We start from the raw sequence: 20,604 nt of genomic DNA, 5'->3' as shown, positions 1-20,604 counted from the left end.
CCTAGTAAAAATTGGGAGATTACTAAGCAAGAAACTGAAAAACATAAAATAATCCCCCCATATATGTCTTTCAATATATATGTCAAATTGCAGAAAAAGTTGTGCCCCTATGATTTCTCACATGATAGCAGACTGTCAGAGTTCAACTTAGTCAAGAAATTATTTTTTGTTTGAGATGTCACCGGCTGTTTCCAAAAGCTGGGTCTCTTGACCAGTCTTCCCTTGTAATTTAGTGTTGGTAGACACATAATCGCCTGTATAGGATTGTATTTGAAATCCTTCTTAAATGCATGTAAACCAGTAGTCCGATTGTCTGCCATTTCTGATTGTTTATGTTTTTTAATTACTGTTTTTTAGGCATGCTATTTTAAGGTAACTAGTTTTTATAACATCCTGAAATGAATTGTAATGGCATATAGTCATGTGAAGAACCCACCTGTCGTCCCCACTAGCCGCCCAGGCAATTCACTGTGCAGGTTTTGTGACCTGGCCTGATCAAACTCAGGAGCATATAAGATCAGCTTGTACAGACAATGTCGCTAAAATATATGGCATATAATCAGTTAGCAGGCCAGATAGCTTTTATTAGTGCAAATGAACTGTTGATGTTTGCAGGGCATGTCTGTTGTTGTTGTTTTTAGTAAGTTTTCTAGGTTTAGATGAAAACTCCTTACTGTTCCTTGAATTTTACCTCCGTTTTACACCGCTACACCACGCTGTTGGATTAAGAAGAGTTCCTTCCGCTTCATGACATCCCTCCATAGCCCCCGATAAAAAACACTGTACAACTTAGATATTTATCCCCCCCCCCCCAAAAAATATGAAAGAACATTGGATTAAGGTATTTATTCTTCTTATTCTTATTTATCTCATCACACCTGGATACTATGATAATAAGGATTGACCACAGTGATACTTGCACTGTCAAAGTGCACGGAACATCTCTGTTAACCGCTGAGCAACGTGTTAACACTAGCCACATGCGTTTTGTAAGAGAAAATTAAGGTTAGTATGAGTTCATCAACAAGCAGTTCTTAGCAGACACACTACTTCCACAAGTTCCAAGAAATGAGGCCGGGGGGTGTAATGAAGCTGTGGAATTTGACAGGGCCAGCTCTGGCCCGCAGTGACTTACCATCTTTTAGGTCAGAAAGGCCACAACTGGACACAGACTAGATAGATGTAGCAGCTGGGGTGTGAGAACCAAGGTTTTTCACTTGAGGCCCTATTGTCAAAGAACTTAGTTAGTTACAGCTCCCCAGGGGATCCATGATTAAGCAACATTGTTGCGCCTGAGGGGTTAAAAGATTGAACTGTGTATGATGATGTCAGAATGCATTCTCCAGTCGTGGGTGACAGAGCTCTTTGTGAACTCACCTAAGACTGTATTTGTACATCTCTTAAAACTCAGTAAACTCAACTCAAACGTATTGCTCTGTGTGGCGGCCTCTTCACTTGATTCTCTGTAAACCAACACGTAGAATTAGTTTAAATTTAACAGTTTGCTGAAACCAAAGTTTGCAATCAAATTCGCCAAATTCAAAATTAAGCCATTTTGGAAAACAACCATTATCAAAAAAGTACCTCAAAATTACAAGAAAGTAGTAAAATTATAGTATTATAGCAGTCCGCACACCCCACACACACCACACTACGCCACTGTCCCTGGTGTCAGGGTCCGTGGCATCCACCACACACTCCCAAGCACACTCGCCTGCTACACCAAGGTCAACAACATCATTGTGCATGCTCTCCTCACTGCCCTAATGGACACAGGAAAATGGATTGTCATCTCTGGGCCTCTCCCTACTTACCGGAGGGGTGCTGAGAGATGGTCCAGACTATTCAACCTCCACACCTGGCTGCGAGGGTCCTGCGCCTCCCTAAACATCTCCTTTGTCAACAACTTTGACCTGTTCTAGGAGAGGCGCGGCCTGCTGAAGCATGATGGTCTCCACCCGAACCAACAACATAAAGACTACCCTAAGGCATTGACATTCTGTAGAAAACATCACAGACTCATGCCCCCCAGGTATCGATTCTAATAATAATCTAATTAATCTGGTAATGTTTTCTACAGGGCAACATATGACATCACTACCTCAGATCAAGCTTCATCTAATATTATGGCATGCGCCTATACTCAGCAAAGGCTCTACATACAATTGTAGTACTGGAAACCCAACTAATATTCTATCTTTGCCCCGGTATATTCCTCCTTGCGTCAGTCCCTCTATCCAGATTAATTTGTATCCTATTTACTAGTTGCTAGATAGAGCTATTGATAATATTTCATGTGTAACATATCATTAATAAAAATGGCACTATTTGTCAAAAATAGTCTTTTTTTGGCTTGAAGCCGGTGTTAATAATTACTTTAGCCCTTCGCTCCATTTAATCCCATTCTATTTCGCGAGCGCCCTCTAGGTGAATTGCAGCTAATTTCGGTACAATGGTATTAAAAGGAAGTGAACAGGCACTCTGTAGATGGGACCCTGTAGGGATTGCTGGAATTTACCCGTTTTACCGTCCTCTTTTGCATATACCTGATTTGCATTTGAAACGAGCCGTTTGAGCGAAATAAAGATTTGTATCTAAACTTTAAACCTTTTTTTAATCCAGCTCAGGCATGCCCTTCATAAAATGATTGAATGATGATGATTGATATTATAACAGAACCAAGAGGAGTCACCGTGTCCGGGTAGGCCTGCCAAAACTCAGAGGCAGAGTAAGTTTGACAAAATGATTTGAGTAGTCTAATAAGGGCGGGAAAATAAAAAAAATCAAGCAACATACCCGTCCATATGCCAACCAGTGAAGTGAAAAGAAAGAGAAACACATATTTTTTAAATCAGCAAAAGTTCAGCAAATGCAATTGCCCTGATTTGTAAATCTGTTGAAATGATACGCATACACAGGTGACCAGCACCATTTACAAACAGAGGTGTACACCTAACAATCAATAAACACATTTACGACAGGACAGACTCTGTAAAGTATAATGTGCAAACAGCAGATTCTAGACAAAAGCATTCCGATAATTCTTTTCTGAGGCAAAATGAAAAGATGAAATACAGAAGCCGTTTGATCAAGGCGACCTCCGCCATCCCCACTGCCACAACCAGAATGAACCTGGCCAACTCCGACCGGAACCGGCGCCATTCGCCCGTTTACCGTCGGACAGATGCACACCGGATACATGGGAAGCACGACAACAACAATCAACAAGTTGCCGGTAAACTTTTACGCTACATATATAGAACGTAATTTTGTACTACGTTTGTGCTTCAACTTAAGTACAAAATAAATGTTTTGACAGTATACCAAACTAGTCTTGTTTTCCTTCTATATAGGACAGTATTTGTACAATTTAGAGTCCGTGTGTGTGTACAGTTCGCAACGGAGGGCAAATTTGTGCCGGCAAGGCACCAGTCCTTTGCGGTCGCACCCAGACTGTCACAGATACGTTTGCAGCTTGTTAGCTAATTGTGTTGATGTCCAATAATACTTTTGCTCGAGCAGAGCTAACATTTAACTTGTTAAAACGCCATATTAGTGTGTCATTCTGATGTAAAGCTTATTTCCAAAGTGTCATGTTAGTCCAAATCTATGACTGTATATAAAGAGTTGAGCCTCTATACAGTCGATGATCTAAATCATTCACTGAGATTGACATGATATTCTTGCTTTGGAATTGGAAGTTGTACTCTGCATCAAGCACCGCTTCCTTGGCTGCACCTAAACAGCGTCTGGCTGCATGGTAACAGGTGCAGGTAATTGCCGCTATAATTGTAAAAGGAACAATGGACAGCCTGTATTCTTGACTTTCCTTAGGTTTCACTGTTGCGCTGAAGTTCAAGTCTGTACAAGATCCCTGTTTGTAGCTTGTCGGGCTGCGTTTAGTGATGGCATCCCGACACTGAAGCGCCGGAACGTGCTTCATACCATAAACTACACCAACCATAAAACCACTGCTTCGAAGGTTGCTTTGGTACGGAAAAATCACGTGACATATTATGCGCGAAACTGCAACTGCTTCTTTCTCTGAAGGAACCAGCTGAGTGGTTCACAGCCCCACACAATTGAATTGTAGCGCCTTCAAAGCATAACAACTTCAGCGCACAACATTGCGTTTGGTTCGTACGTAGTAGCTGTATCTCATACTGTGACAGTCATTACGTACGTATTGATTTATCATCATTATGGAAGCATCTAGGAAGATAGGTCGTTCTGACATGTGGGAACACTTTATTCTGATCGCTGGCTGTTAAATATTTAGGCTATAGGAAAAGTAGACTGTATCAGTAGGCTAGTCCTAAAAATAATCTACAAGAACATCCTTTCCCCAAGCACTCTCTCCCCAATAACACAATATACAAAAAATAATTATTATTTACTTGTAAAAAAAATAATAACACCACAATCTTTGTATATGGGTGTGTGTGTGTGGGGGGGGGGGGATTTGGTGCGTGCACACTAGATTGTCATTGTCTTAAAGCCTCCTGCTACCTGTCTAGCTGGGCTAATTTAGTTGCAGCCTTGGCACTTCACCAGGAGAGGTCACTGTTACTGAAGTTTCAAGTAATGAACCGATTTTTGAAACAATGTGCCTAAATGTTCAATGCTTCACCAAAGCTTCATTTGCATGTTTTGTTTTTTATATCGGAAATCTGATGTCTGGGTTATTCTGTTCCGAGTTCCCATTAGACCAAAATAATTTGTGCGCATAAAATAAATAATCGAGAGTCCCAGCTCTTTAACTGGGTGGTGTAGTCAGATTAACACGGCCACTTCCCGTTATATATATATATATATATATATATACCATATATGCTTTGGCTATAAATGATTAGGCCTACATTCACGTGATCTGAATGAAAATTGTGACTCAGAATTTGTATACGTTACATTGTTTAAGTTTGAATTGACAGTGCTTTGGCATTCACACGAATAAGTAATGAAGTTGTATATAACATGTGAAGTTGTATATAACATGTGAAGTTGGATATAACATGTGAAGTTGGATATAACATGTGAAGTTGGATATAACATGTGAAGTTGGATATAACATGCGAAGTTGGATATAACATGCGAAGTTGGATATAACATGCGAAGTTGGATATAACATGCGAAGTTGGATATAACATGCGAAGTTGGATATAATATGTGAAGTTGGATATAACATGTGAAGTTGTATATAACATGTGAAGTTGGATATAACATGCGAAGTTGGATATAACATGTGAAGTTGTATACAAAAGGTCAGGTTACTACTTCATGCGGGTCCCACCTCACAAAATGTGCTGTACCAGGAAACCACCACATCATTGCAATCATTAACATCTCAACGTAATTTAAACATCATTTAAACAACATTTAAACAACATTTTTGTTCATCATATAGACCAAGCATTGGTTTACAGCGATGCCTCTCAATAACAAAGATGACAACTGACATCTGCTTAATCTAAGCAACAGAAACGATATAAACATCACTGACACTACAAAGCACATTCATTAACATGATTCTGTTCTTTTCGCACAGATTAGGTAAGAATTTAGCGCACCAAAGTGTAGACAGTGATTGTGACTCCTTCTGAACATCCTTTTTACAATGTCAGTGTGGCCAAAGATTCATAAGCGTTAGCATTCCAGACTAAACAAAGATAAAAACGTTTTTATACTCTGTAACAAAACTTACGTCATACTAAGCAGAGAGTATCTGGTAGAGATGCAATGTCAACCCAATTTTCTGTATGAACTCTGCATTTTTACAGTTGTTTTACTATATATATATATATATACTGTCATATATATATAGCCATTTGCAGCTATCTTTTGAGGTGGTTGAGGTGTATCATGTCTAGTTTGTTGTCTGGCATGCTGGGTCTGTCTTTGAAGGGTTTTTGCAATACCTTGATGTGTCCCTGTGTAAGAAATTACAGTATATCCTGTGAATGAACATGAGACTCATGATCAAGCAGCTGCTGTGACCACCAAAAGTGTGTCAGCATAATCTCCAAAATGGTAATCTTATCATGGTAACAAAGGAAAGGTCCCCACCCTGGAGAATTGAGAATTCGCTCAGCCCCCTGGGCTCAGGAAGCAAACTGAGGTGTAAGTGACTGCAATTAATCATAGTGTGGGTCATTGAGAACCATCTCAGTCAGCCCAAGGTTGCCAGACCTGTTTGCATGTAAAGCCTAGCTCATTTACATTAAAAGCCTAGGTGTCTTAAACAGTATATATGGCTAGAGTTTGAGATGCTTGTTGTTCAGATCTGCACAGCTGAATCCGGAGTATGTTCCACGTGCTTCGTTACTGCCCTTTACTGGAAAAAAGACAGATTGCTGCATCAACCACAAAATAAACTTCCTTTCCTTACAAAGACAGATTTCTACATCAACCACAAAAGAAACTTCCTTTTTTATTACACCTGTTTTAGATCCTGTTTGAAAACCTCACGCCACCTGAACAGTTTTTTCCCATGGCAGTGAGGCTCACACCCAAGCCCCCTGCATCACACTGACCCTGCTCACCCAAGCCCCCACCCCCACCCGCACACATGCACGCACATATACACATTCACACAAATGCATTACAGTGTAAATCTGCACCTTAGCCCTGAACGTGCCCAAATCATTTATTGTTCTATTTTGTATTTTATTAATATTTGCTCTTTTGTACATTTTCGGTTGATATGTTCGTGTTTCTACTTATATGTATTGTTGTTTTATGTCCTATGCACCAACCACAAGTCAGTTTCCTGTATGTGAAAATAATACTTGGCCAATAAAATGATTCTGATTCTGATTCTGATTCTGAGATGCAGACGTGTTCTGCGGGCAGTGAACCCAAGAAAAGCTGCTGGACCAGACGGTGTGACTGGGAGGGTGCTGAGGGACTGTGCAGACCAACTGGCTGGTGTGTTCACCAACATATTCAACCAGTCCCTATCCCAGTGCTTGATTCCACCCTGCCTGAAGTCCTCCACAATCATTCCTCTACCAAAAAAGACCACTGCCAGCACCCCTAACGACTACCGACCAGTGGCACTGACACCTATCATCATGAAGTGTTTTGAGAAACTTGTTCTGGAGTCACATCACAACAAACCTGCCACCCACTTTTGACTCCCACCAGTTTGCATACAGAGCAAACAGGGCTACAGAAGATGCTATTGCCACGGCTCTCCACACCACACTTACACACGTGGAACAGAGAGGGAATTACGCCAGGCTGCTCTTCATAGACTTCAGCTCTGCTTTCAACACGATCATACCAAGCAGACTGGTCACCAAACTGATGGACTTAGGGCTCTCACAGCAAATCTGCTACTGGATCAGAAATTTCCTGACAGACCGCTCCCAGAGGGTTAGAGTAGGATCCCATCTCTCCTCAGCTCTCAGCATCAGCATCGGCTCCCCGCAGGGCTGCGTGTTGAGCCCCCTACTCTACACCATCTATACCCATGACTGCACCCCCACCCACCCGAGCAATGCCATCATTAAGTTTGCAGATGATACAACCGTGGTGGGGCTCATCTCAGGAGGAGATGAGACTGCATACAGGGAGGAGGTGCAAAGGCTGTCGACATGGTGCACCTTGAACAATCTTGTCCTCAACACCTCCAAGACAAAAGAGCTGATAGTCGACTATAGGAGGAAAAAATCGGACATGCAGCCTATTGTCATCAATGGGGAGAGAGTGAAGAGGGTATCGGACTTCAGCTTCCTGGGCACTCATATCGAGGAGGACCTTTCCTGGACCAGAAACACCATTGCACTGCTGAAAAAGGCACAACAGAGGCTGTATTTCCTGAGGTTACTCAGGAAGAACAAATTAAAAAAGAAACTGTTAGTGTCCTTTTACCGCTGCTCTGTGGAGTCAGTGCTAAGCTATGGCATCTCGCTGTGGTTTGCCAGCTGCACGGCAGCAGAAAGAAAGGTACTCCAGAGGGTCATTAACACAGCGCAAAAAGTAATTGGCTGCTCTCTTCCACCTCTTGAGGACATTTATAAAACACGCTGCCTCAGAAAAGCCCACAGTATCCTCAGAGACTCAACACACCCTGGTTACCACCTATTTGAACTGTTGCCCTCAGGGAGACGCTTTAGGACCATCATAGCAAAAACAGACAGGCTGAGAAACAGCTTCTATCCCAGAGCCATCATAGCACTTAACAATGCACAAAACTGACCTGTATTTGTCTCTGTTGTGTTATATGTCTTGTGTTTTTATAGTGTAAATATGTGTATATATATATATGTTCAATCTATATTTTTATTGTTTTTGTGTCTGAGAGCTGCTACCTCAATTTCGTTGTACTTGTGCAATGACAAATACATATATTCTATTCTTTCTATAGTTGTTAACGTAAAGGGCTTAGGGATGCTTTCCTTTGCAAGTGTCACAGAAATGCCGATGGCTACACTTCTTTGCACTGTATCTGGGTTTCAGGCATCAATAAAATTGTCATAACTGTCATTTCGGAGCAATGTCCCTTTTGTCAATAAGTGAGGTAAATGCTGCCTTTCATTGATGGATCGTATTGACTTACAACTAATGTCTTTGTTTCGTTGATGCTTCCGCTGATGTAGTCAGCAGCTTTGCTGCTCTGTCCTTGTTGTAGACCTCCAGCTTGGCTCTCTTCACTTTTGTGCCTGCAGAGCTTTGTTGTTCTTCTAGCAGAGCTTTGTTGTCCGTCTATCAGAGCTTTGTTGTTCGTCTAGCAGAGCTTTGTTGTTCGTCTAGCAGAGCTTTGTTGTTCGTCTAGCAGAGCGTTGTTGTTCGTCTAGCTCTTATATTAAATGTTTGTGTCACTCTTCCTGAAGCATCAAAAAGCGTGTGAGGCAGTAGCAGATACTCTGTAGATCTTTCCTTGTGGACACCTGTAATGAAGGCAGCGAGTAGTCAGGATTGGTGAGTGTCAAACTCTTACTATAGCGAACAGCAGCCGGACAATGGTGAAGCTTAGTGATTTATGAGGCCTTTTTTTGATTTTGCAGTAGTTCCTTAAGAACCAAGACAGGCACAGAACATAAAATACATTGCATTGTTAGAAACACATAAACTTTAGAACTAGTGTCAACATGGTGATGTCAAACCGTAGCCTACTACAGTATGCAGTGAAACACTTCACTTCAACTGAATTTGCAGATGATACAACCGTGGTGGGGCTCATCTCAGGAGGAGATGAGACTGCATACAGGGAGGAGGTGCAAAGGCTGTCGACATGGTGCACCTTGAACAATCTTGTCCTCAACACCTCCAAGACAAAAGAGCTGATAGTCGACTATAGGAGGAAAAAATCGGACATGCAGCCTATTGTCATCAATGGGGAGAGAGTGAAGAGGGTATCGGACTTCAGCTTCCTGGGCACTCATATCGAGGAGGACCTTTCCTGGACCAGAAACACCATTGCACTGCTGAAAAAGGCACAACAGAGGCTGTATTTCCTGAGGTTACTCAGGAAGAACAAATTAAAAAAGAAACTGTTAGTGTCCTTTTACCGCTGCTCTGTGGAGTCAGTGCTAAGCTATGGCATCTCGCTGTGGTTTGCCAGCTGCACGGCAGCAGAAAGAAAGGTACTCCAGAGGGTCATTAACACAGCGCAAAAAGTAATTGGCTGCTCTCTTCCACCTCTTGAGGACATTTATAAAACACGCTGCCTCAGAAAAGCCCACAGTATCCTCAGAGACTCAACACACCCTGGTTACCACCTATTTGAACTGTTGCCCTCAGGGAGACGCTTTAGGACCATCATAGCAAAAACAGACAGGCTGAGAAACAGCTTCTATCCCAGAGCCATCATAGCACTTAACAATGCACAAAACTGACCTGTATTTGTCTCTGTTGTGTTATATGTCTTGTGTTTTTATAGTGTAAATATGTGTATATATATATATGTTCAATCTATATTTTTATTGTTTTTGTGTCTGAGAGCTGCTACCTCAATTTCGTTGTACTTGTGCAATGACAAATACATATATTCTATTCTTTCTATAGTTGTTAACGTAAAGGGCTTAGGGATGCTTTCCTTTGCAAGTGTCACAGAAATGCCGATGGCTACACTTCTTTGCACTGTATCTGGGTTTCAGGCATCAATAAAATTGTCATAACTGTCATTTCGGAGCAATGTCCCTTTTGTCAATAAGTGAGGTAAATGCTGCCTTTCATTGATGGATCGTATTGACTTACAACTAATGTCTTTGTTTCGTTGATGCTTCCGCTGATGTAGTCAGCAGCTTTGCTGCTCTGTCCTTGTTGTAGACCTCCAGCTTGGCTCTCTTCACTTTTGTGCCTGCAGAGCTTTGTTGTTCTTCTAGCAGAGCTTTGTTGTCCGTCTATCAGAGCTTTGTTGTTCGTCTAGCAGAGCTTTGTTGTTCGTCTAGCAGAGCTTTGTTGTTCGTCTAGCAGAGCGTTGTTGTTCGTCTAGCTCTTATATTAAATGTTTGTGTCACTCTTCCTGAAGCATCAAAAAGCGTGTGAGGCAGTAGCAGATACTCTGTAGATCTTTCCTTGTGGACACCTGTAATGAAGGCAGCGAGTAGTCAGGATTGGTGAGTGTCAAACTCTTACTATAGTGAACAGCAGCCGGACAATGGTGAAGCTTAGTGATTTATGAGGCCTTTTTTTGATTTTGCAGTAGTTCCTTAAGAACCAAGACAGGCACAGAACATAAAATACATTGCATTGTTAGAAACACATAAACTTTAGAACTAGTGTCAACATGGTGATGTCAAACCGTAGCCTACTACAGTATGCAGTGAAACACTTCACTTCAACTGAATTTCATATTAATTAAGATACATATCACACAACATTTGGCAAGTCGTTTCCATCTGAGCTTGAGAGTACTTATCAGTCGGTACTAATTGTGTGTTCTGTTTTAAAAAAAATGTAAGGATGACAAAACGCCCTCATATCTCACCTGTCCAATGACTGATTTTATTTCTGAAAACTTCTCCCCATTTATACAGGGGGGCTCCCTCTCACTTCGCCCACTTCTCACATGGGAGCTCCCTCTCACTTCGCCCACTTCTCATAGGGGAGCTCCCTCTCACTTCGCCCCCTTCTCACAGGGGAGCTAACACCTCAATTCTCCCCGGGGGAACTGCCGCCTATCCTATCCTCCCCGTTCTCACAGTGGAGCACTCACTTTCTTACCTCTATTGCTCTCAAGCTCTTGGACCTAGGGTCCCTCTTACCATGTAGTTATCATGTAGTCTGTTTGGGGCAGACGCACAAAACTCTTTATTTTACTGTATTTATATCCTTATGCATCGGGTCCCAAACTGGGGTACACGTAGTGGTTCAGGGGGTACGCGGGAAGAAAATTTGATTCGCGTTTTGAAGGTGAAAAAGCCCATTACATTTTCAAACAGAGCTATAAATAGACATGAAATCTTAAATAGTCTGAATAGCCAAGTCGCATTGCCAAAAATACTCATGTATACTCATATTCAGCTAAATAATTACACTACCAAAAATAGCTACAGTTAGGTTAGTGACCTACCCTGACAATTTCACAGTTTCAAGTGTTATAGGCTGAATATGTGCGCGGGGGAGTAGCTGGAGATTGAATGTCTGAAGGGTACGGAACTGTAAAAAGTTTGGGAACCACTGCTATAATATACAGCTGCAGAACGCAATAACGGAGAAAACCCTGCGATAACCAATTATTTTGCACAAACATGTCAGCATTCAGATGTGCGTAAGTGTGCTCTTGTGTGTGCGTAGGTTCTGTTCTTACCTCAGAACAAATCCCAAATAAGAAAACATTGGTGAATGTCAGAATCTTTGTCAGGACTGAGGAAGTGGGTTTTAAGAAGACATTTTATGGTAATGTTAGCATTTTGAGTGGACAGACATCAATGACAAAATGAGAGTAAAGAGATAAATGGGGGTGAGCTGATGGGGGGAAGCACTGCTCTCTCCCCAGTGTATGAAAGATGTTCCCCATAGAGGGCATGTTTATAATCTCACGAGTTGTCATTCACTGTCTCTATAGCGGTAAGAATTCACCACAGTGGCACAGCCAATGGAACCACTGGAGTAGGAGCCCTGGCGCCTGATCTGTGTTATTCAAGACACAACTGTGCAATCACAGCTTGATTTTACTAACAACAAACATTTGTTGGGAGGAGATAGAGAATATTGCGGGGGGAATAAAATACTCCCCTCCTCTAAATAGGTCTAGTGCCACTTCTGGTCATGGCTCAGTCTGTGACTGTTCTAAACAGGTTTGGTTCGATCTGTTTCTCTAGTTCAAGAATTGCCATTCATTTGGGCATAGTTTGTTTTACTGCGTAAATCATTTTGTCTTCATCCTTTGGCCTTCCAATGGACATTACCCTTATGTAGGCCTAAAACAAACAAGTGCTTCACCATAAAGAGAACACAGGCAATGGTTTGAACCCAACAGTGCCTGAATTAGCAGATATACTGTAGTTGATGCTGTGTGGTTGGTTGATGGTTTGAACCAAACAGTGCCTGAATGGGCAGATATAGTTGTTGCTGTGTGGTTGGTTGTTGCATCTTTGTTTCGCCCCCACAAGCTAAAGGGCTTGGGTTATCTGCCAATCAGCTTCAAGCTCTACATTTCCATACCAAACCAGTTTGTGTGCTTTACTGCCACCAACCCCCACCCCTACCCACAGACATTTCCATTGCAATACTAAGCAAACTTATATATTGTCTTTGTTACTCACTGAAGTAATTGAGCATATTAGGCCAGACTATTATTTGATATCCTGTGCATACAATCTATCTGTCTTTTAGAAAACGAACCAAGAGCAAAATAAATCTTCTGTGAACACTGTGTGTGTGTCAGTACCACTCCTTGTTGTTGCACACTCCTAAACCAGTTAAACCAGTCTGACCTGCAGTCAGTATCATACAAAACCTTCTATGTGTTTTTCTAATTCCAATTTACATTTTTGTTGGTTGTTTTTCTCCCACCACCATATGTAGTTTTACATCTATACCTTCCCCCCCCCCCCAAGATGAATTGGTTTCATTCTGGGGCTTGTCAATACTAAAAAGATCATCTATTGTCAGGTAGAATCTTAACAGCCGAGTGCAAACTTGAGGGGCAAGACCTGACTTGACTGCCAGTTGGATTTACATATTCATGCCGCAGGGTTAGGTGTCTCTCCCTTCAGAACACATAGTTTGGAGACCTTCTGGAACTATTCGTTTTACAAGGAACCGAACACTGGTGCTCAGCATGAAACGGTTTAAAATGGTATACATTACAATGATGCTTACTTTGGATGTCTTCTTCATTGGTAAGTCTAAAGTTATTTTCTTGTATGTTAAATGCCCTTACAATCACCTCACTTTAGCATTACTTGTGAGTGATATACACAGTTCAACAGGCGGGAACAACTGTTTATGGAATTTTATTGTATGCCTTGATTTATCAGATGAAATCAGAGGTAGAAATCAGCTACACAGTCTTACAGGGGTAACATGTTATAATATCTTTCAGTATTTGCTTGAAACTTTCTTGCAAGGATAGATTTTTCTTATCTTCCATCCTGGGAACATTTTTATGTATTTCAACTATCCACTAAATTCCCTTGTGAAATAACACACTAATAATACATTAAGAATAACATGTTTGAACCACTACCGGTGAGGTTGGCTTCATTGTACAGATATACAATAGGCTTCCGGCACAACCCTGTCATTGACTACAAATGCATGAACTGCTGCTCGTAGAAGACAACGCCTTTGTAGCCATAATGGAATCGATGGATATCTATAGATATGACTTTTCCCAGATTTTGCTACATAGTCATCTGTGCAAATACTGAAACCTGGATCACTCAGCAACATTGTGTAGTTGTTAACATTCAGTAGCAATACTCTCAGCCTAAGTTTGAGTAAGGGCGTTGTGCAAATGAAGAAAAGCACTAGACTCAGTGTTGCTGCATATTGTTTCAGCTTTAGTGTAGAGTTATATGCAAACTAATAGTTATTTTGTGTGTTTGGAATGTATTTTTAATGCTTGTTTTGTAGAGGAATCTCTTTCCTGAGCTAATCTGATGTTTAGGTCCTTAAGGAGTTGACTGGTAGAGTACAAACACAAAGGCTGAGGTATAACGTTGGAACTAACATAACAGAATTATTTGGATTCTACAGGAGAATGTCATACAAAGCTTCAGTAGCCTGAGTATCTATCTCCTCAGCGTAGCACTGTGTGTTTTCTGGCAGCCTAAACCACAGCTCAGCTGACAGTGTTCCGCAGAGTGTTATCATCCTGAACACAAACTCTCTAGTTTCAGTTCCCTGTCCTTTGTTTTCATGCACACACACATACTCGCTCACACACACACACACACACACACACACACACACTAGCTCACACACACACCCACACACACTCTTGCTCACACACACACACGGGTCCATTTCAGCTTCTTGTCTTTTTATAGTAAATTAATAATCAAAATAATAGTAATGAACCCCTAATCCTCTGAGGACTTCTTATGTTGCCACCACCTTTTGTTGATCTTAATATACAAAATTGGTCTGGGAGGAGCACCCTGTTTAATACAGCTTCCATAGCGTAGAGACAAATTCATTTCTTTTGTCATTCAAGGCTGATAACAGTCTCTCTGGGAGTGGTGTCTGCTGTTTGTGTGGTTACCTTTCCAAGGATGGGGAAATGGAGGAATCATTCATTTAGCTACTTCTTATAGTCTCCATGTGACATTTCACAATTATATGCCGAGATACTGTAGTGTAATGGTTGGGCCTGTAGGCGACACTCAATATGCATTCATCTAGGGCACCAAAACACCCAGGGTCTCATTCTAAGAACCTTAGTGGATTTAAATCAATGTGTAACTGGGATGCACATCATCCTAATTTGGTAATAAGAATTATAATATTAATTGTCATGAATAAACAATTAGTTCTATGTAAGGAGGTCATGATTAATAAGTGCATATGCTAAAATGGCACAAGGAAAAGCTGAAGGAAAGATGATTGTTGAAAATGACACCAACATATCTGCGCAGTCTCTAAAATGGCTCTCTCCAAATGGCAGCCTGTGCCAAAGCATGCAGAAGTTAGATAAGCCATTGTAGTCTGACCAAGGAGATACCAGGGCTTATATATTATATTGATGTTAAAAGAGTCTGTCCTGTTATCTGTTGGCTTCAAAATGTTTGTGAAAACAAATGTACCTGTTTTTAGCCTTCTATTAGAATAGTGACATGTTTAACTATAAGGACTACATTTGTGGTCACGATCAGGGACTTAAAAAGAGTAATTATTGTTGACACTGGCCCTGTTAGGGACATACATAGTTATAATAATATAACAATAATAATAATAATGAGATTTTCTTGGATAGTAACAAACAAGGCTGAAACGACACACACGTGCATTTTTAGGTGGCGACACAGGACACACACACCGAGGTCGGCGTGAATTTCTTTCCTCTGCATTTTTCCCATTCTGGATGGTCCTCCAGGACCCCAGGAGCAGTGGGCAGCCTTTAGGCGCCCGTAGACCAACTCAAGTGAACCGTCCGTCTTGGTCAGGAGAATGATTCTGTTCTTCTGCATGTTTTTCTGTTGGGGTTCTTAGTGGAGGAAACCCCTTGTGAACACGGGGAGAACATGCAAACTCCACACAGAAAGGCCCGGGATAGCCCACCTCAACACTGAAGGCCTGGGGAGAATCTGCCCCCCAGTAATAGCGCCCCATGTGGGAATCGAACCCAGGACCTTCTTGCTGTGAGGTGGCAGTACAAGCACCTTAGCCACCGTGCTAGTATGTCCCATCTTAGTATTTGTATTAGAACCATAACAATGAATAGAATGACCAGGGGCGGTTTTGGGCACGGGCGAACCGGGCAGCCGGTTCGCCCGTACTTTTACTAGCATCAGACAGTCCACCGCAACCTGGCAGCAGGACTGTCTCCGCTCCGTGTCTCGGGGTTGCAGATCACACTCAGCTCTCTGATGTCTCCCAAAAGGGAACTCAAGACCACATCACAACCCCTCAATCAAAATAAATGAGTGACAGGTTGTAAAGTTTGGCAGTTCTTACATGTGTTCTCTCTCCCTCTGTCTGTGTGTTTGTGTTTAAGGACTCTCTGGGGTCATGGCCATAAGTGTGGATATCCCCAAAGATGTGTTTGAGTTTGCCCGTGGGGATAATATCACTCTGCCATGTTCATTCACAACCACTAAGCAGGATCCCGAACCAATTGTAACATGGAGTGTTGAAAACACTGCAGGCAAAGAGGTAAATCAAAAACTGCTGTTTATTTCTCCTGGGTGTCAAGTTGACTTATAGCTCTTTATTCTGGTGTATCTGACATTTGTATGTCTAAAATCTTATGTTTTTAATTCTTGAAATATAAAGGCACCTTTTAACAATAGTTTCAGTGAAAATATCTCTTCTAGACTCTAACTATGAAACTCAACTCCCAAATTGACATGACAAGTGACATGTAGTAATACTGTAGTTGGTGAAGCATTTCATTCTGTAATTTATATCCGATGTTAGTTTGTCCTCCACAGTGAAATCATTATTGACTGTGCCAATGCTAAAATAGCTGAGCTCTTGTTTGTTATATTAATGTGATTTTAACATTATTAACATGATTTTATTTGCCTTTCTTATCTTTGTTTTACCCCCACAGACCACTATACTGACATACTATGGTTTTTCAAATGCTCTGGACATTAAGAAGATTTTTGAAGGCCGGGTTGGACTAGATCATAACGTTGCCAGTCGAAAAGTCGACTTAAAGCTGAACAACATAATGCTAACGGACAACAAAAAATTTGAGTGTAAGGTCCAAATCCCAGGCGATGATGAGGGTAAACTATCAGACACCACCAGACTGCTGGTTCTAGGTAAGAAATGTTCTGTTCAGTGTTGAATCGAAAAAAAGTATTTCAGACCTTAGCGATTAAACTAAACTTTTTAGTAGGGTACAAAGCACTAGCGTCGAATCCAAAACATGAAAAGTTTTAAAACAAATGAATTAAAAACACTGTAAAATGAGTGGTGGTGTAAATTGAAATGCAGTGCAGTAATCAGCCTTTCCCTTTATACCAAGTGGCTCCATCTCCACCCATTTGTAAGATCGAAGGAAAGGTAGAGTACGGCCAGGACATCCAACTTACCTGTGTGTCAGAGGAGGGCTCCCCCACACCCACATACAAGTGGCAGGGCCGTGATGTCAGAAATACACCCAGGCCAAACCCCACAAGAGCTACAGACGGTAAGTGACTCCATGTGTGAAAGTGTTTGTCTCTGTGTGTTTATGTACACGGCCACTAACAACATCATATTTTGCAGAAAAGGGAGTCTTGTCTCTCTTTAATATCACCAAGGAGATGTCTGGGTTCTACATCTGCACAGCCTCCAATAAGATAAGAGCGGCCACCTGTAACCTCACACTCTCGGTCATGCCCCGTAAGATTGTCCTGCTTTTTCAATTGGAGAGATGCAATGTGTCATATTAAACAAAATGATGAATGTTTTGAAAACAAACTTAAATGTTGGAAGCTAAGTGAAGTATGGTAGACACTTTGGATAGATGTGATGGGTTTAGATCTAGTTTATAAGTGTGACCTGTGTAAACTCTGTTCACACTATTCATCCCCACTACACCACCTTGGGAACCTGCCCCCAGGGAAATATTGTTAATCCCTGTCAGTTATAGAGTTCTTCCCACCTTGCAAATGAACAGAGATGTGGGTTCTAGTACAAATGTCATACAATGAAAAAGGTGTTTGGATGCCTATAAGGAGCAGGAGAAGTAGATAAAGCAATACAAGTAGAAGAGGATGGGATGGGATTCAGGGATCACCACCTGTAGGAATACTTTCTGGGGGGAAAAATCAAAGGGAAATGTGCTAGGCCTCTCACTGAGTTTGAGATTTGACTCATGATTACCCCAGCATTGTATTTCTCTCCATATGTGCTCCTTTCACCATCACTCCTCAAGCCTCTCCCGAGCTGCATTCATAATATTCTCTCCTTCTCTTGGTCCAGCCTCTGTGAATGTAGGTTTCACTGCAGGGATCATTGGAGCTGTGGTTGGTGTTCTGGTTATTCTAATCATCGTCATCTACTGCTGTTGCTGCCGCAAAAAGAAAGTGGAGGAGGAATATGCCATGGGGTATGTCTCTCTCAGCTCATCACTAATATTCACACACACTTGCTACAGTCAAATGCTACAGACAACTCATTGTTTTTCCTAATCAACACACTCTGACAGATGTTGTGATTAATTAAAGGGTCATTCGTCATTCTATGTAAAATCAGACAAGAAGAAGACATGAAAAATTTATGGATTTCTTACAGCTATTGCAAATTCAGTGGTATATATGCAGATATTGTATCAATACGCAGAGCTGTGCAGTGCATAAACCTCACTTTCCAATGCCTTAAAGTTGCTGTATATAAGAATTTTTGTTTAAAACAGCTATCAGCTAGCCCATGTCATTCAACTTGGCTAACAGCTGACAGCTATCATGTCATCCATATAAGCTCGGATGGGAGGTAACCAACTGCCGTCGTGCAGCCTTTGACCACCAACAACCCATTTAGATGCCCTTATAATTACATCCATTGCCATGGTGAAATGGTACATCTAGCCTTGATATCAATCTCAGGATGCTGCCAGGATGTGGTGTAGTTACTTGCGCTGAAGCACAACGGAATATCCTCAAAACCTGAAAGTAACTGAATGCCTTTCACAAGACTGTGTGACTCCAATCCAAAGGCATTGGCGAGATCCAAAAATACCACGCAGAGATCTCTGCCTTCTGTCCTTGTTGCCTGAATTTGATGCCAAATCATGCTACTTGGTTCCAAATATCTATAAAACCCTGGCATTCCTGCTTTCTGCAGTGAAATATCTATCAAACTATTTGTCTTCAGATAGGAGACCAACCTCCTTGCTACCACACTAAGGAAGGTCCCTCCTTCCACATTAAGAAGACTGATAGGTCACTGTGTTCTTCTCCTTGAAAATACCATCTGCCCTACACCACATCCTCGGAATTATTTTATTTTTCCATACAATCACCATGAGCTTCCATAGATATTTGGAAACATCCGATGCTCCTTTATAAATACGATTAGGTCCCCCATTAGAGCCGGGAGATGTACCTCTCTCCACTTGGGCTGGCCATCAGCCATGGGTAAATCTGTTTTATTGGAGGAATGTCTACTGATAACACGAGATTCACATGCCTAGGATCATCCGTATGGAGCTGTTGAAGATAATCCACTAGGTCCTTTCTTCCAACTCTCAAACTTCCCATTGTCTTTTCAGTGAATAAAGCCATGTGATCTGCCTGTGAAACCATTACTCTCATTACACCATGGTGACTTTATATATGTTCCGTAGACACGTATACATTACGTTAATATACATAATTTCCACATTTTACTGACAGATGTTTATTTGGCCTGTAGTATGTTAATTAACTTGTATTAGAATATAAGACCTCCAGCTTTATTAGAATATAAGACCTCCATCTTTATTAGAATATAAGACCTCCATCTTTATTAGAATATAAGACCTCCATTTCAAATGTGGACTAGAGCTTGGATGTGAGCCAAATGGAGCTCCATATTTGTAGTCAGGAGCCACCACTGCATACTAGTAGTCAGTGAAGGGGTTAAGCAGTGCATGCTGTGAACATCTAAATTGTGGTTGCTATGATTTGTTCCACTTGAGATTGTCAAGGTTCCTAATCCTAACAATGTGTCCTTATGATATTACAGAGAGCCAGAAGGAGGACATTTTCATGACGCGGAGCCTGAGGATAAAAGGACCAATAATCCCGAGATAGAGAGGGAAGACCGTGAGAGAAACATGGACCGTCGTGATCGGCCCTCTGAGCACAGCGACAATGACTATGACCGCCAGAGTAGCTACAACCGCAATAGTGACCGATACTCTGATATGGGGGATGACAATGCTAGCCGACACGAGAGAAATGATGATCGTTATGATGAACGACGTGACCGCTACAATGATCGTTATGATGACCGCCCCACCAGTCGGAATCACTATGATGATAGGGACAGGCCACCCAGTGTGCCTCCAAACAAGCCTTTTAGAGACAATTACGACTAGAAAGTGTCAACTATGAAAAATGCCATAGAGTGCCTTTTACTTTAAATGGAATTGGAATGAAATGTATCATGGCCATTAGAGGCAGAGGAGCACACGGCTGCAGACTTAATGATTTCTCCCTTTTCCCAATGTCAGTTAGTATTGTGACAAAGGTGCATATGTTACCACATACAGTTTTATAATTATCTCCAGATGGGAATGGGATTTGCTGCAACATAATGGGACTTTTTTGCATATTCATGAACCCTGATTTGAATCATATTCTTTGAAAAAAGCGGTGATACTTTTTAGTCAAATATTTAGATATAATCCTTTCTTTCTGTCTTTGTGAAATTTTGATTCTTTAATAAATACATTCTAAAATAATGCAATCACGTGTGTGCCTTACATGTAGCTGAGAGCAAATGGCATGGTGTTGTCCATACACATTCCTCTGTAGAATGGATACAAATCAAGGTGTTTAGACGTGGTTA

General features: G+C 41.4%; 1 protein-coding gene across 1 annotated transcript; it reads left to right on the top strand.

Annotated features, from left to right (window-relative positions):
* Positions 1-3,050: 3,050 nt before the first annotated feature.
* On the top strand, positions 3,051-20,408 carry gpa33a (glycoprotein A33 (transmembrane), paralog a). The gene is made up of 7 exons (XM_012823286.2): positions 3,051-3,235; positions 16,112-16,269; positions 16,670-16,886; positions 17,093-17,257; positions 17,335-17,451; positions 18,034-18,160; positions 19,777-20,408. The coding sequence occupies exons 1-7, from the start codon at positions 3,067-3,069 to the stop codon at positions 20,129-20,131; spliced, it is 1,308 nt and encodes a 435-aa protein (XP_012678740.2). The 5' UTR covers positions 3,051-3,066; the 3' UTR covers positions 20,132-20,408.
* Positions 20,409-20,604: the final 196 nt, after the last annotated feature.

The sequence above is a fragment of the Clupea harengus genome, chromosome 21, assembly GCF_900700415.2.
Source record: "Clupea harengus chromosome 21, Ch_v2.0.2, whole genome shotgun sequence".
NCBI classification, from domain to species: domain Eukaryota; kingdom Metazoa; phylum Chordata; class Actinopteri; order Clupeiformes; family Clupeidae; genus Clupea; species Clupea harengus.
The sequence above is the reverse complement of the archived record's forward strand: the minus strand, read 5'-3'. Positions and strand labels throughout refer to the sequence as shown.

What these genes read in the sequence shown, in the direction of transcription:
- gpa33a (XM_012823286.2), top strand. Translation starts at nt 3,067, where the DNA reads ATGAAATACAGAAGCCGTTTGATCAAGGCGACCTCCGCCATCCCCACT. An exon ending in AAAACACTGCAGGCAAAGAG is followed by an intron (nt 16,270 to 16,669) that starts GTAAATCAAAAA and finishes TTACCCCCACAG; the next exon opens with ACCACTATACTGACATACTA. An exon ending in CACACTCTCGGTCATGCCCC is followed by an intron (nt 17,452 to 18,033) that starts GTAAGATTGTCC and finishes CTCTTGGTCCAG; the next exon opens with CCTCTGTGAATGTAGGTTTC.